The 17,667-nt window shown below is 39.8% G+C and overlaps 1 protein-coding gene across 2 annotated transcripts in view; it reads left to right on the top strand.

The window, feature by feature from the left end:
• LOC118554520 (organic anion transporter 7-like) overlaps window positions 1-16,689 on the top strand; it is a 36,540-nt gene extending 19,851 nt beyond the window's left edge. The window contains exons 6-11 of one of the 2 annotated variants that reach the window (XM_078057877.1): window positions 10,823-10,938; window positions 11,913-12,127; window positions 13,460-13,568; window positions 14,031-14,234; window positions 15,508-15,536; window positions 16,241-16,328. In XM_078057877.1, coding sequence (XP_077914003.1) covers window positions 10,823-10,938; window positions 11,913-12,127; window positions 13,460-13,568; window positions 14,031-14,234; window positions 15,508-15,523 — 660 coding nt within the window. In that variant the 3' untranslated portion in view covers window positions 15,524-15,536; window positions 16,241-16,328. Of the gene's footprint in view, window positions 1-10,822; window positions 10,939-11,912; window positions 12,128-13,459; window positions 13,569-14,030; window positions 14,235-15,507; window positions 15,537-16,240 lie in introns of both variants that reach the window. The other variant, XM_036122136.2, reaches the window with a different exon arrangement.
• Window positions 16,690-17,667: the final 978 nt, after the last annotated feature.

Raw genomic sequence — 17,667 nt, 5'->3', positions numbered from 1 at the left:
TATTCTGGAGAATGTTCCATGGGCACTAGAGAAGAATGTGTATTCTGTTGCTTTGGGATGGAATGTTTTGAATATATCTGAAGTCCGTCTGGTCCAGTGTGTCATTTAAAGCCTTTATTTCCTTGTTGATCTTTTGCTTAGATGATCTGTCCATTTCAGTGAGGGGGGTGTTACAGTCCCCATCTATTATTGTATTATTGTTGATGTGTTTCTTTGATTTTGTTATTAATTGGCTTACATAATTGGCTGCTTTCATGTTAGGGGCATAGATATTTAAAATTGTTAGATCTTGTTGGATAAACCCTTTAAGTAGGATATAGTGTCCTTCCTCATCTCTTATTATAGTCTTTCGTTTAAAATCTAATTTGTCTGATATAAGGATTGCCACCCCAGCTTTCTTTCGATGTCCATTAGCATGGTAAATGATTTTCCACCCCCTCATTTTCAATCTGGAGGTGTCTTTGGGTCTAAAATGAGTCTCTCGCAGGCAGCATATGAATGGGTCTTGTTTTTTTATCCAATCTGATACCCTGTGTCTTTTGATTGGGGCTCTCTCTTTGCTTAGAAGACCCCTTTCAATATTTCTTGTAGGTCTGGTTTCATGTTAGCAAATTCTTTTAGTTAGCTTTTTAGCTCTCCTTTTATTTTCAATGACAGCCTAGCTGGATATAGTATTTTTGGCTGCATATATTTCTCATTTAGTGCTCTGGTCTGCCAGGTCTCTGTGGATAGGTCTGCTGCCAATCTATTGTTTCTACCATTGTAGGTTACAGACCTCTTGTCCCGAGCTGCTGTCAGGATTTTCTCTTTGTCTCTGAGACTTGTAAGTTTTACTATTAGATGTCGGGGTGTTGACCTATTTTTATTGATTTTGAGAGGGGTTCTCTGTGCCTCCTGGATTTTGATGCCTGTTTCCTTCCCCAAATTAGGGAAGTTCTCTGCTATAATTTGCTCCAATATACGTTCTGCCCCTCTCTCTCTTTCTTCTTCTTCTGGGATCCCAATTATTCTAATATTGTTTTGTCTTATGGTATCACTTATCTCTTGAATTCTGTCCTCGTGATCCAGTAGTTGTTTATCTCTCTTTTTCTCAGCTTCTTTATTCTCCATCATTTGGTCTTCTATATCACTAATTCTCTCTTCTGCCTCATTTATCCTAGCAGTTAGAGCCTCCATTTTTTATTGCACCTCATTAATAGTCTTTTTGATTTTGACTTGGTTAGATTTTAGTTCTTTTATTTCTCCAGAAAGGGATTCTCTAGTATCTTCCATGCTTTTTTTCAAGTCCAGCTGGTATCTTTATAATTGTCATTCTGAACTCTAGTTCCGACATCTTACTAATGTCCATATTGATTAGGTCTCTGGCAGTCGGTACTGCTTCTTCTTTTTTTTGAGGTGAGTTTTTCTGTCTTGTCATTTTGTCCAGAGAAGAATAGATGAATGAGAGAACAAAATGCTAACAGGGTAACAATGACCCCAGAAAAATATACACTAAACAAATCAGAAGAGACCCAAAACTGAGGGGAAAAGGAAGGGAAAGCAAAAAAAAAAAGAATATGATCAGGCTGGTGAATAGATCAGAGCCACACACTAGATTTTGGGCATATTTTGGTCTGTTAGAAGAAACTGCCTCCCAAATTTTTAAAGAAAGAAAAACTTATATATGTACAAAATAAGGGTAAATATGATGAAAGGATAGAATATGACTGTAAAGATGAAAATTATAAAAGATTTTATAAAAGGAATTGATAAGAAGTTGGTTGAAAAAAGAAAGAAGAAAAAAAAAGGGAGAGAATGTGAACAGGCAGGAGACTAGAACAAAGCTATACACTACAGATTTAGGGTATATTTTGGTCTGTTAGAAGAAACAGTATCCCAAAATTTTAAAAAGAGAATTTTAAAATTTAAAATTTTAAAATTTAAAAAATTTTACAGAGAGAAAAACTTATGTGTGTATATATATTATAGTCTTTCATTTAAAATCTAATTTGTCTGATATATATATATATACACAAATAAGGTTAACTTCTACGAAGGGATAGAATATGATAGAATGTTGGTTGAAAAAGGGAAAAAGGAAAATTCACAAAAAAATAGAAAAAGAAAAAATAAAGAAAATTAAAAAAATTAACTTTGAAAGACTAAAGAATCATGGGGAAAAAAAGCCATGAATTCTATGTGCTGTATTCCCCTAGAGCTGCGGTTTTGCTGTTCTCATTGATCAGTAAACTTGGTCTTGGCTGGATGTCCTTGCTGATCTTCTGGGGGAGGGGCCTGTTGCAGTGATTTGCAAATGTCTTTCCCGGAGGCAGAATTGCCCCGCCCTTGCTGGGGCCAGGCTGGGTAATCTGCTCGGGTTTGCTCTCCATAGCTTTTGTTCCCTGCAAGCTTTCCGTACAGCTTTGGAGGACGAGAGTCAGAATGGCAACCTCCCAATCTCTGGTCCTGGAGAAGCCGAGAACTCGGGTCCCCAGTCCTCGGTGGCCCCCAGAAAAAAGTAGTCAATCACTCCCATCTGCCCGGTCTCCGGCCACACTCCGTGCTCACCCGGCCTGTGACCAAGCGTTTCTATCTCTGGCACCCGACCCTGTGTGGAGTCTCCGAACCCAGCAGATTCCTGTGGTGCGCTCCTGTGCTGCTCCTCCCGGTGGGAGTCTCCCCGGATCTGCCGCTTGTTGGGTCCCTGCTGGAGGAGCAGTGGCCTGACTGTGCCGCGGATCACGGTTTATGGCAACCCCGAGCTGAGAGCCCACTCCTCGGCTCCGTCTCTGCAGCCGGCTTCCCTGCTCTGATACCTGGGAGCTATGCCGCACTCAGGCACCCCAGTCTTCCTGTGGTCCGAGGGTCCTGAGACCACACTGTCCCAGAGAGGGTTCCACCCCCTGCTTAGCCACTGGAGCAACATCCCTCAGTGGAGCCGACTTCTAAAAGTTCCGATTTTGTGTTCCGCTGCTCTATCATTTGCCGGTAGCTGGATGATGGGAGGCTACCTCCCCCCATGGTCTATCTTCCCGAATATCGCCTCGGATTCACTTCTCTGCACATCCTACCTTCCAGAAAGTGGTCGCTTTTCTGTTCAGAGAGTTGCTGCTATTCTTTTCTTCGATCTCCTGTTGAGTTTGTAGGTGTTCAGAATGGTTTGATAACTATCTAGCTGAATTCCTAGGACCAGAAGAAATTTAGATCTCCTACTCCTCCACCATCTTGCTCCTCCTCTCTCACATGCTCTTTTAAACTGGCTTTTTTTTTCTGTGCCCCAGGGCAGACAAGTCTGCTCATAGTCCCACTGCAGTTTGCAGCCTCTGAGGTGGGGGTTCCCTTTGTTATCGTGTCTCCATCTCTCTTGCCATTCTCTGTGTGGTCTTTCTATCCTTTCTTGTGCAGTCAGCCTTCCTTCTTCTTCAGGATGAATTGTTCTATAAAGAGTTGTAGATCAGTGTGTTCTATGGGGGAGGTCAGTTCAGGGTCTTCCTATGTTGCCACCCTGGACTGGAACTCAGGATTGTTTTTTTCTTCTTCTTTTTGTTCTTTTAAAAACATTTATTTGATACTTCATTCTGCAAAGGATTTGATGCAGTTTACAACATTCACATATGTGAATCACTTGTGAGGAAAATAGAAATTAAAATTAAAAAACCATTAAGACTGCATAAAGAATAAGACTAATGCATAGACAAAAAATATATATATTCTCCAATATATTTTGAATCCATCCAACCATTTCTCAACTCCACTGCTACCATTGTAGTCCACATCTTTCTTCCTTCTGGCCTAGCTTCTCTACCACCTCCACTGTTGCTCCATTCTCATCCCTTGCTCAGAAAGCACCCAGAGTGGGCACCTGGGTGGCTCATTCTGTTAAGCATCCAACTCTTGGTTTTGGCTCAGGTCATGATCGCAGGGTGAGATCGAGCCCTGCTCAATCCCCATCAGGCTCTGTGCTCAGTGGGGAGTCTGCTGGAGATTCTTTCCCTCTGCCCCTCCCCCCACTTGTGTATGTTCTCTCTCTCAAATAAATTAAATCTTTAGGGGAAAAAAAGAAAGAAAACAGCCAGAAGATACTTTAGAAACATAAGCCTGATCCTGTACACCACCCTTGCTCCTGCTTAACAGCCTCTACAGGTTCCCTCTTGCATTTAGGATAAAAGTCAATGTCCTTAAATATGACCCCCTAAGCCTTTTGTGATCTGATGCTGACAACCTCTAGTAGCCATTGTTGTTTTTGAGCTGCCCATTATCTATTTGTACTTCCTAATTGCAACCTAGTTTTCTTTTAGGGAATCACCTCTTTCCCCTTGGATACAGTCTGGTGGAACCATCAGTCAGGTGCCCTGTCTTTTCCTAGGCATGGGGCAAGCTTTTTTTTTTTTTTGCAAGCATATCTTAAGAGCAAGGCCAATAGATGCTCTGAGCATGTGAGTTGAGGGACAGAGGTGAAAGTTGGATAAAGTTGATTTATCCAAGAGGCAAGTACCCAGACCTGACCATTCCTACTACAAGACTCTTCCTGGACTTCCTGCTCCCTAGTGCTTTGGAGATTCCTGAATCCTGCCTATTTGAAATCCTTTCCATCAATTCAGGATTGTTTTTTCTATTTCTGTAATGAATGCCTTTAAGATTTTGATAGGGATTGTATTAAATTTATAGATCACTTTAGGTACTATGGGTATTTTAACAGTATTAATTCTTTCAATCCATGAATATGGGATGTCTTTCCATTTTTTCATGTGTTTAATTTCTTTCTTCAGTGCTTATAATTTTTAGTATACAAGTCTTTCATTCCTTGGCTAAGTTTATTCCTAAGGACTTTATTACTGTTGAATTTATTGTAAACAAGATTTTTTTAATTATATTATGTTAATCACCATACATTACATCATTAGTTTTTGATGTAGTGTTCCATGATTCATTGTTTGCATATAATACCCAGTGCTGCATGCAGCACTGCAGCACTACAGCATGAGAGAGGAGGAGCAGCATACCCATCACCAGGCTAACACATCCCCCCAACCACCCCCTCTAGAACCCTCAGTTTGTTTCTCAGAGTCCATAGTCTCTCATGGTTCGTCTCCCCCTCCGATTCCCCCCCCTTCATTTTTCCCTTCCTGCTATCTTCTTCTTCTTCTTTTTAACATATAATGTATTATTTGTTTCAGAAGTACAGGTCTGTGATTCAACAGTCTTACAGAATTCACAGCGCTCACCATAGCACAGACCCTCCCCTGTGTCTATCACCCAGTCACCCCATCCCTCCCACCCCCCACCACTCCAGCAACCTTCAGTTTGTTTCCTGAGATTAAGAATTCCTCATATCAGTGAGCTCATATGATACATGTCTTTCTCTGATTGACTTATTTCGCTCAGCATAACACCCTCTAGTTCCAGCCATGTCGTTGCAAATGGCAAGATTTCTGTTTTTTGATGGCTGCATAAGATTCCATTGTATATATATACCACATCTTCTTTATCCATTCATCTGTCGCTGGACATCTTGGCTCTTTCCATAGTTTGGCTATTGTGGACATTGTTGCTATAAACATCAGGGTGCACGTACCCTTTCGGATCCCTACATTTGTATCTTTGGGGTAAATACCCAGTAGTACAATTGCTGGGTCGTATGGTAGCTCTATTTTCAACTTTTTGAGGAACCTCCATACTGTTTTCCAGAGTGGCGGCACCAGCTTGCATTCCCACCAACAGTGTAGGAGGGTTCCCCTTTCTCCTCATCCCCACTAACATCTGTCATTTCCTGACTTGTTAATTTTAGCCATTCTGACTGGTGTGAGGTGGTATCTCATTGAGGTTTTGATTTGGATTTCCCTGATGCCAAGCGATGTTGAGCACTTTTTCACGTGTCTGTTGGGTAAACGGATTTTTTTAAAGTACCACACCCAGGGTGGAGCCCAATGTGGGGCCTGAACTCACGACCCTGAGATCAAGACCTAAGCTGAAATTAAGAGTTGGATGCTTAACTGACTGAGCCACCCAGGTGCCCTGAACAGGATTGTTTTCTTAATTTCATTTTCAGATAGTCTGTTGCTGGTATATAGAAATGTAACTGATTTTTATATTTTGATCTGATATCCTGAAACTTTACTGAATTCATTTATTGTTTCTAACAAAATTTTGGAGGTGTCTTTAGGGTTTTTTACATGAAAGATCATGTCATCTGCCAACAGAGATAATTTTACTTCTTCCTTTCTGATTTGGATACCTTGTTTCTTTTTCTTATCTAATTGCTCTGGCTAGGACTTCTGAATCCTATGTTGAATTAAAGTGGCATTCTTGTCTAGTTCCAGATCTTAGAGGAAAGGCTTTCAGTTTTCCATCATTGAGTATAATGTTAGTGGTGGGCTTTTCATATATGACCTTTAAGGTAAGTTCCTTCAATACCTTATTTCTTGAGAGTTTTTTAAATCATGGATGTGTGTTGAATTGTGTCAGATTCTTTTTTACATCTATTGAGATGATCATACGGTTTCTAACCTTCATTCTGTTAATGTGGTGTATCACGTTTTTAAAAATTTACTTATGTTGAATTATCCTTGCATTCCAGGAATAAATCCCGCTGAGTCATGGTGTGCAGTGTGCTCTTGAAGTTGGTTTACTAATATGTTGTTGATGGTTTTTTCACCTTTGTTCATCGGGGATATTGGCCTATAGTTTTCTTTTCTTATGGTGTTTTTGTCTGACTTTGGTATCAGAGTCATACTGCACTCATAAAACAAATTTGTTAGTGTCTCCTATTTATTTTTTGGAAAAGTGAGAAGGATCAGTGTTCATAATTTAAATGTTTGGTAGAATTCACCTGTGAAGCCATCTAGTGTTCGGCTTTTATTTCTGGGCTACTTTTTAAAAAAAAATTCTAGTTAGTTGACATACAGTTCAATATTGGTTTCAGGAGAAGAGTTCAGTGGTTCCCCATTTACATAAAACACCCAGTGCTCATCATAACACGTGCCCTCCTTAATACCTATCGCCCATCTATCCCATCTCCCACCCCCTCCCTCCATCAACCCTGTTTGTTCTCGATAGTTAAGAGTCTCTCATGATTGGGGCGCCTGGGTGGCTCAGTCATTAAGTGTCTGCCTTCGGCTCAGGTCATGGTCCCAGAGTCCTGGGATCGAGCCCCACATTGGGCTCCCTGCTTGGGGGGAAGCCCGCTTCCTCTCTCACTCCCCCCGCTTGTGTTCCCTCTCTCGCTGTGTCTCTCTCTGTCAAATAAATAAATAAAATCTTTAAAAAATAAAAAATTTAAAAAAAGTCTCTCATGATTTGTTTCCCTCTCTCTCTCTTTCCTCCTCCCAAATGTTCATCCATTTTGTTTCTTAAATTCCACATATGAGTGAAATCATATGGGATTTGTCTTTCTCTGACTGACTTATTTTCCTTAACATAATACACTCTAGCTCCATCCACGTCATTGCAAATGGCAAGAATTCATTCTTTTTGATGGCTGAGTAGTATTTAATTGTATATATATACCACATCTTTATCCATTCATCAGTTGATGGGCATTTGGGCTCTTTCCATAGTTTGGCTATTGTTGGTAATGCTGCTATGAACATCAGGGTGCATGTACTCCTTTGAATGTGTATTTTTGTATCCTTTGGGTAAATACCTAGTAGTGCAATTGCTGGATCATAGGGTAGTTCTATTTTTAGCTTTTTGAGGAACAACCATACTGTTCTCCAGAGTGGCTGCAACAGTTTACATTCCCACCAACAGTGTAAGAGAGTTCCTCTTTCTCTACATCCTCACCAACACCTGTTGTTTTCTGTGTTATTAATTTTAGCCATTCTGACTGGTGTGAGGTGATATCTCATTGTGGTTTTGATTTGTATTTCCTTGATGATGAGTGATGTTGAACACCTTTCCTTTTTTGGGGGAAGGAGCTGCCTGTAATGTTTTTTAATTTAAATTCAATTAGCCAACATATAGTACATTATTAGTTTCTGATATAGTGTTCAATAATTTACCTTTTCATGTGTCTGTTAGCCATATGGATGTCATCTTTGGAAAATGTCTACTCATATCTTCTGCCCATTTCTTAACTGGATTATTTGTTTTTTGGGTGTTGAGTTTAATAAGTTCTTTATAGATTGGATACCAACACTTTATCAGATATGTCTTTTGCAAATATCTCCTCTGGGATACTTTTGATTACTGTTTCAATCTCCTTATTTGTAATTGGTTTCTTCAGGTTTTCTATTTCTTTTTGATTCAGTTTTGGTAGTGTGTATGTTTCTAGGAATTTATCTATTTCTTCTAGGTTGTCCGCTTTGGTGGCATATAATTGTTTGTTATAGTCCTTTGTGATCTTTTTTTATTTCTGTGGCATCAGTTGTAATGTCTTTTCTTTCATATCCGATTTTATTTATTTGAGTCTTTCTCTTTTTTTCATGGCCAGTCTAGCTAAAACTTTGTCAATTTTGTTCATCCTTTAAAAAAAACCTAACTCTTCTATCAATTTTTTTCTCCCCCCCTGCCCCGCCACAATTCCTTAGAGCCTTGTATGGTGTTTGTACATTTTTTTCAATTAGCCAACATTAGTTTTTGATGTAGTGTTCAATGATTCATCAGTTGCATATAACACCCAGTGCTCCTCACAACACATGCCCTCCTTAATACCCATCACCCAGGGTGTTTGTGCATTTGAAGAAGCAGTCGCCTCTTCCAGTCTTTACAGTCTGCTTTTGGCAGGAAATGCCCTTCACCAGTCACCATGGCTGGAGATTCTGGGTAGGCCACTTAGCAGGGTTCATCAGTGGACTTGCTGTCTGAGTCCATGGATGTGTGGACCATTTGCCAGGGTCTGCAGGTGGGTCCACTTCCAGGTTCATGAACAGACGGGCCAGGTTGTGGGCTTGATAAAGCCTCTTTGAAGTAAAGCAAGGGTGGAATGTGAATGGCAAGAGGAAGACATAGCCTGGATTGCAGATGTGCAGGAACTGAATGCTACTTGAACATAGTTACATTTGAAATAGGCCTTACAGGTTAAGGTAGAACTAGCCATGTTTAAATCAAGCAGGGATATGATTAAATTTGCAATTGAGAGCAGTCCAAATGATGGCAGAGGGGCCATGCCAGTGGTGTGCTGGTAAATGTTTAATACCTAACATTACAAGAAGTGAAAAAAGCCATAGATCTCAAATTTGTGGTGATTATCAATTTTTGTAGTATGAATACCACCACCATTGTCAATAAAAGCCACCAACATCATGGCAACTGCTTTACAAACTACCTAAAAATTTAACAAAGGGCTTTTGTGAATTTGTACATGCTAATTCCAGGACACCAACCAGCTTTTCCATGTTTTTCATCCCAACATGGTGTTATGATTGGCACAAATAGTTTTTGTTTTGTTTTGTTTTTCTATTAGCAAAGGACAATCAGAGGAAAAGATGCATTTAAAAAAACAAAGATCCAGCAGGCTCCCATTTGAATGTAGGCCTCCTCTTCCGTGAATAAGAATTTTACCAGGTAGGAGGAGCTCCTTGAGTTCCCATAAATGACCTGGCATCACCTCCCTAAATTCTTCTGGAAATGCAACTCACATCTCTGTTCACCAAAAATGAATGGCCAGTGTGAAATAACCTCATCATCTCCCAAACTTTTACTCTGATATTGGATGTGATTTGAGGCCAGTCTCACAGGCATGGCAGCCCTCATCTGGTCCAAGTTTAAGGTATTCTTGGAGCCCATTCTTAGAATACTGCCTATACAATGGCCTGTGGTCATGGGTTTCTGGTGTTAGTTGCAGGAAGGAGATGCTATCTTGACTTTTCTCTTCCAAAAGCTTAAGTCCAGGATTTTGCTGCTTGAGCTAGCTCTGCAACTGAAAAGGATATTCTTGATCTGGTAGGTCCTCACTTAGGTGACCTTACATTTCTCTAAAGTCCCTTCCTCATGGAATTTTTCCAATGGACTTCATGATATTGTTTCACTTCCAGAGGTGGGATGAGAATTAAGTCAATATTATTGGAATAATTAATAAGTAAGTATCCAAGGTGTGCTGGATATAATTCCATCTATGTATTTGCAACCTCATGTATGGCTAGAAAGTCTTTATGAAAAAGGTGCTATTATTTATCGCTACCTATTTCTTCTCCCTCTCCATCTCCTCCTCCTCCTCTTCCTTCTTCTCCTTCTCCTTCTCCTTCTTCTTCTTCTATGACAGGGAAATTGGGGTTTAGAAATACTTAATCACCTTCTGCAAGGTATACACCTAGCATGTTGCAGGACCATCAAGTAACCCCAGAGTATAACCAATTTGGGTATAAATTATTCTACATCAAGTTCCTGCCCTGGTTTCATCCTCAGATTTAATTCTAGGCACCTCCTTCATGGAGGCACAATATGCCAAGATTCCCCTCAAAGAGACTGAATGAAGAACCAAAATAAAGGCTCTCAAGAAATGTCATTTTTCCTGAGATAAACAGTTTCTTTGCAAAGGATGGCTGGCTGGGAACCAAGCTTAGCTTCTAGGTCTTTCATGTCCATCTAGCATAAATGGAGCTTTGGACCTTAATCCAAGTAATTCACATTTGATTCTCTTCCTGATCTGAATATCTAACATATACACCCTTTTGGATGCCCTGCAGCCCACTCAGATCTTGTGTTTAAAAGTCTTTGTTGCTACATAATTTTCCTAAGGCTCCTTTAACTCCCTAATTCACCTTTCACATGTCAGTGCATTTTTGCTGTCTCAATTTCCTACTAAATATAACAACAAGTGATCCAGCTTGTCCCCTGTGGAGGACCTCCCAATGCTCACATTGTGTGACAACTGAACAGTTTCTTGTTGCGGTTGTTGTTGAAGGTTTTGAGATCCACCATGCAGGAGGAGCTGGAGACAGCACAGAAAAAACCTTCCATAACTGACTTGTTCCACACACCCACCCTGCGCAGAAGGATCTGTTTATTGTCCTTTGTGAGGTAGGCTTCACACTATGCATAAAGAATATTAAAGTAGTGGAGACATGAATCTAATCCTATCAAAGGATACAACATGTTGTAGGGACAGATTTGGAGATAAAACATGAGGAAGCCAGAAAGATAATTGCGTTTTTTAGTTACAGAAAGACTGACCCAGAACTAATTGTGCAGTGAGTTTTGTTTATTATGTCACCTTACCAGGCTCAGCATCTGGAAATGGGGGCTGTGAACTTCAATCACAGTAGAGATTTTAGCTTTAAGTTTCTTCACTTGTTTGTTTCCACTTCGATTGAGATAAAATTACAAACATTTGGGGTGCCTGGCTGGCTCAGTCAGAAGAGCATGTGACTCTCGATCTTAGGGTTGTGAGTTTGAGCCCCACCTTGGGTGTAGAGATCACTTAAATAAATTAAAAAAAAAAATTTTAAGTGTACCAATGTATACAACTAAATGAATATTTACATATGTAAATATGCAACCGTCACCCAAATCAGGATATAGAAAAAACTCTAAAACCCTAGAGGACCTCATTATGTATTCTTTTTTAAAAAATATTTTATTTATTTATTTGAGAGAGAGAGAGCACAAACAGGGTGAAGAGCAGAAGGAGAAGCAGACTCCCTGCTGAGTATGGAGCCTGATGCTGGGCTCAATCCTGGGACTCCAGGATCATGACCTGAGCTGAAGGCAGATGCTTAACTGACTGAGACATCCAGGCGCCCCCCTCATTATGTATTCTTAAGAACAATACCCCCACCCACCAAAAAAGTAACCATTATGACCTCTATTATTATGCAATATTTTATGACAGTTTTTAAATCATCACCATGTAGAATATTCTACAAAACAGACCATGCCTTTTGTACTGGAACACCAACCACTGGCTGCCTGTCTGATAATATTTATGATTGTTGTTTGTAGAACCTAGGGTCTAAACGTAATGACATCTTTCTTTCTTCTTTTGTTCACCACAGATTTGCAATCTACATGCCCTTTTTTGGCCTGATTCTCCACCTCCAGCACATCGGGAACAATGTTTTCCTGTCCCAGGTTCTCTTTAGCATGGTCAACCTCCTCGCCAATTACGTTGCACTTTTGGCACTGAATCATATGGGCCGTCGAGTAAGCCAGATGATTTTCATGTCTGTACTTGGAGTCTCCATTCTGACCACCACATTTCTGCCTGAAGGTGAGAAAAGAGCACAGGTTGAAGAAAGGAAATATATCAGGGACTCGGGGACTGGGCTCACACATGGGAAGGGAGGGTATGGTTCTAATGATTCCCCAAAACTGATCTGAAGATTTAGGACAGATTCTACGATTAAGCAGCTGGGAAAGAGTCAAAGCCCAGTAAAATTTGGTTCAGACATGGCTATCCTCATCACATCTGAGAAGTATCTGGTGTCATATCTTTCTAAAAGTTTCTCTAGGAGAGCAATTGATCACTTGCCCTTTTGGCTTTGACCAATCACACTTGTAACTGTAAATGACAGTATTTTGTCCAATATATATTAATTGTATCTCATATGAGAACACAATACCCTCATTTCCTCTCTCTGGTTTCTTTCTTATTACTACAGCTTCAGTGACAATTTACTCCCTGATGTCTACATATATCCACTTGTGTGTCTTGTATTAGGTCACCATAATTGCAATTGTGGTTTAGGGAAGAATTTTTGATTTCAAGAAAATAAAAATATCTTGTCTTCAAGCGGAGAAGTATGCAATCGGAACAAGGAGTGAAGCAGTTAAAGCCTCTCTTAGAATCAGTTTTACTAAATTAAATGATCCTATGTAATGAATAGGAGAACTGAGGTAGTCCTGGGCTTCGCCTAACTCCCAGCATAGCTGTGTATCTTACAGGATCCCAGATTGGTAGCTCTGCCCTCATCTTGGATGTCAGCAATGATGTTTGCTTCTTTACCGTGGAGCGTATTCCAATGTTGTAACGCTCTTGTGAGATTTTTTTTTTTTTTTTATTGAGTAGAAAACAGACTCTGAGATTTCCTTTCAGAGGTTTCCAAAGTCCAACAATTGTTCCTGTAATACAGGTCTTTATTCTTCAATCTTCAAATATTACTGTAGATCAAGCTACTTATCCATAGACAATGGTTTTATTACTCTCTGCCACAGTACTAGCCCCAAGTCAATTTCATGTATGCATCCAGGTTTTAAACTTCTCAAGGACATCGATGAGTTTTACATCCCTCGGTAATTGTTCATACGGAGTCTCACTTTATACATGAAAGGCAGAGGAGACACTGGACAAAATAAATGAAAGCAAACTCACATTCCCCTCTCAGTCTTTGGCAAATTTCTGATGTGTAAGGGAGAGGTAATAAAATGACTCGGGTTTTTTATTCTGTTTAAGCTGTAACAGTAAGCTCAGCCACTAGTCACTATACATTCTCTGCCTCTCTGCACTTTCTCTACAATGTATTTAACACATGCAAACATCTCCAACTGTGTCTTCTTCACTTGTAATTTGGTGGATGGTGAATCTCACTGTCTTCCTCTCCAGAAATGCAGACCCTGCGTGTTACTTTGTCAACTTTGGGAGTAGGAGCTTCTTCTGCTGCAATCATGTGTTCTTCTGCCCATGGAAATGAACTAATCCCCACCATAATCAGGTACAAATTGCATGGGAGCTCTAGCAGGGTCAAAATAGGCCTTTCCTAGCTAATTAACATTCATAGTGGGAAGAACACTGATGAGTTATCAAAAGCATCAATTATAATAGTATTAATAGTAACAAAAATTACAGCCAAAATTTATTAAAATCTGACTTTGGCAAAGCACTGTGTTCTTTTTTTAACATATCACCTCATATAATCTATAGAACCACTCAATGGTAGATGCTATGGATAAGAGTATTTTTTAAATAATGAAAGTATGTCTTAGTGCACTTGCACACTTGAAAAAAATTGCCAGCAAATAAAAGAGCATATTTGAAATGTAAGAGTATATTGTCAACCTTCATGTATCTAACTAAACACTGTTGTGATATCTTCTATAATCGAAGCAAAATAATAAATCACAAATTACCTGCATGGATTTATACCAAATTATTTTTGTACTGTTTGTATCCCAAGGGCAACAGCCATAGGAATCCTGGGAATTGCTGGTAATGTTGGAGCGGCCCTGGCTCCCCTCTTGATGATCCTAACCGTGTATTCTCCCCACCTGCCCTGGATCATGTATGGAGTCTTCCCCATCCTCTCTGGTCTTGTTGTTCTCCTCCTTCCTGAAACCAGGAATCAGCCTCTGCCTGACTCCATCCAGGATGTGGAAAAAGAGTGAGTAAACCCTCTGGCTGCCCCTTAAGGGAGCTGTGTGCTCTAGATCCGTGATGAGGAAGGCAAGACACCATTCAGGAGCACTGTCCCCTGGGAAAGATTTATGAATTTTTAAAAAATGTTTTATTTATTCATTTGAGAGAGAGAGAGAGAGAGAGCACAAGCAGGAAGAGAGGCAGAGGGAGAGAGAGAAGCAGACACCCTGCCGAGCCGGGAGCCCGACGTGGAGCTCGATCCCAGGACTCCAAGATCATGACCCGAGCTGAAGGCAGACGCTTAATGACTGAGCCACCCAGGCACTTCTTTGAATTTTTTTAAAGTGAGTTATATGCCCAATGTGGGGCTTGAACTCATGACCCCAAGACCAAGGCACCTGCCCTACCAACCGAGCCAGCCAACTGCGCCTCCCAGAGAAAGATTTAGACCTAGACACATGCCATGTGGTCAGTGCCTTTGGTTTAGCTACAGCCTCAACTCTCCTCACACTGACCTCAGACTCCCCCGCGGCTCCCCAGGTCACACAGACTGGCTCTGCCCAGCCTGCATTAGTAAGTTAGTGGTGCAGGGACCAAAATTAGGTGCCTAAGGGTGACAAACACACCCTGAAGGTATTTCACAGACACACACAGATCCAGACACCAGACTCTCATCCCTCAGACCCTGGCAGCCCCCAGCTGGGGGAGTGCAGTAGCTCCCCAGAGTGTCTGAGGACTGCCCTGGTCACTGAAGAATCTGAACGGGATCAGGGAGAGAACAGGAGCCCCTCCCACAGATGACCATGCATCTCAGGGGAAGAGTCCCATTGGGCTGCCTGTGAGATGCAGACTGGCTGGTTTCCGCTGGGAATGCAACTGTTGAGAAAAGAGGGAAAGGAGGAGTAAATATAGGTTTGTTTGTTTGTTTTACACAGAACAAGAAATTTTATTATCTTGAATGCTGGTGCATTCAAACAAATAACAAGCTTAATCAGAAGAGGAGGCAGAGGGAAACTTCACATACGGAGGTGGATTTCTGGGCAGGTTTAAAACCTTTAAAAGTTGAAGGCATAATTGTTCAGGCTTTTTTCAGATGGAAGGCTTCCCTTTTACTTGACATTTTCATTTTAACAGTTGTTATGTTATGAAGTTCAACCAAAGTCTTTCACCTGTAAGGTTAAATGGAAAACAGAGTTGAGTAAAACAATTTCTCTAGTATATTAAGAGTGTTAGAAAGAGTTTGTTTTCTTTGTTCTTTCATATACGTGGTAATGTCTAACTTTGAAATTTTCTTACAGATGTCTTAATTTTTGAGTTTTTAAAAATGGTAAGACCATGAATTTTCTTGATTTATAGATCATAGTAGCTTCATAAATGACCAAGACACATGTACAAACAAAATTTCAGATGCTCTCAAAAACATATTTTGAGATATAGCACATGTGATACCTATTTCTTTTTGGGTTTGCTTATCCTTTTCGTATACTGAAGAATACCCAATTTAAAATACAGGTATTTTTTGGGCATGGAGCCTACCAAAAAAAAAAAAAAAAAAAAAGGAAGGAAGAAAAGGAAGAAAGAAAGAAAGAAACAAAGAAAGAAAGAAAGAAAGAAAGAAAAAGGGGGGCTGCCTGGGTGGTTTAGTCAGTTAAATATCCGACTCACCATCTCAGCTCAGGTCTTGATCTCAGGGTCATGAGTTTAAGCCCCGCATTGGGCTCCATGCTGAGCATGGAGTCTACTCAAAAAGAAAAAAAAAAAGACATTTTTAAATGATCAAGAATTGGAAAGGATTTTTGAACTTTTGTATACTGCCTTTGTCTCTTCCAAATCCCTTGGGCATCCAGATCCCTTGGCCTCCAAAGGTGAGAGTGGGAGTTGAAACTATGGAAGCTGCCTTCCCAGAATTTACTCAGATTCTTGGGGCAGGGGTCAAGAATCCGTTTGCTCTAAAGAATGCAGGACATACATGTTGATTTGACGTCTTCTCATTTTTGTGCTTGTTTTTTGGTCTCATTGTATTTTTACCAGGAGAGAAGCCCCAAGAAAAGCAAAGAAGGAAGATACCTTCATGAAAGTGACACAGTTTTAAGGAGTTCCAAGAACTAACTGCTAATCAAAGAGCAAGATAGAGGAAGGAAAATCAGGATCATCCCCAGATATTGGAAAGATCTGTAAAATAAATAAAATAAAGATATAATGGAATCATGGATCCTATTTACAATTGCAGTACTAAGTAACTATGAAATATCTACAATTAATCATAATGAGAAGTTTGAGAAAAGTCATAATACTTAAAAATATTTTTTTATTGGGGCACCTGGGTGGCTCAGTTGGTTAAGCGACTGCCTTCAGCTCAGGTCATGATCCCAGGGTCCTGGAATTGAGCTCTGCATCGGGCTCCCTGCTCGGCGGGGAGCCTGCTTCTCCCTCTCCCACTCCCCCTGCTTGTGTTCCCTCTCTCACTGTGTCTCTCTCTCTGTCAATTAAATAAATAAATGAAAAAAATATTTTTTTATTCCTGAAGTCTCGTTGATATACAATGTTATATTAGTTTCAGTTACACCACGTAGTGATTTGACAATTCTATACATTAAAAGTCATAACATTTTAAAAGGAATCATAGTAAAATATTTGTAAAATTGTAGATCTCTAGCATGTTTCTGGATAGAAAGGTAGAATAGTATTTAAAAACTTTGATTCTGCCCCAATTAATTGGCAGAGTAATTGATGGAGTAATTACAATGGAAAACTCCATTCTTTTGGGACAACTCAAAAAAGAGTTCCAAATGTATCTACAAATTAGTGATAGACAAAATTATTCAAAAAAATGAGGCTCATGGAGGGAGAGTGGGGCAGGTTTTTGGGGCAGCATATACTGGAATGAGAGGCAATAGGTTTAAAACATGAATAGCAGATGCATTTACAAATCCAAACAAGTCCAGAATGATATGGTAGCATGTTTGACACTTAAAGTTTAATAATTAGGGCATCATAAATCACTGGTAGAAATAAATGATTACATAATAAGTACCATTAACTGACTTTATAAATAAATGCCTAATAATTTCACTTAATTCTCTAAACCAAAAAAATACTCCATGTGATTAAAAAGATATATAGAACAATTAAACCATGTTATTCAATACAAAACCTGGCTACAAAATCTTGGGATTACAAAAGTGTTCCGCATAGTAAAGCAAATGCCAGTTATGTAAGTAGAGGTAGATTGGACTACTTATTTAAAACCTCTCTTGGACCAGCTCTAGAGAGAGGAGAAATAGGAGAAATCTAGAATAATATTCATAAAAATGATAAAAGCTGTTAACCTTTAGTGGTGTACCTTTATGAGATTTTTATTTTCTTTTTTTATAAGTCTCTGTGTTCTAAGTTTAAAAAAGATAATGCAACATTTTAAAATATAAGGATTCGTCAAAAATAAATCGCAGGGGCACCTG

The sequence above is a fragment of the Halichoerus grypus genome, chromosome 11 (genome assembly GCF_964656455.1).
Source record: "Halichoerus grypus chromosome 11, mHalGry1.hap1.1, whole genome shotgun sequence".
In the NCBI taxonomy this organism is placed as follows: domain Eukaryota; kingdom Metazoa; phylum Chordata; class Mammalia; order Carnivora; family Phocidae; genus Halichoerus; species Halichoerus grypus.
Note: the sequence above shows the minus strand (reverse complement) of the source record. Positions and strands in the feature narration are given on the sequence as shown.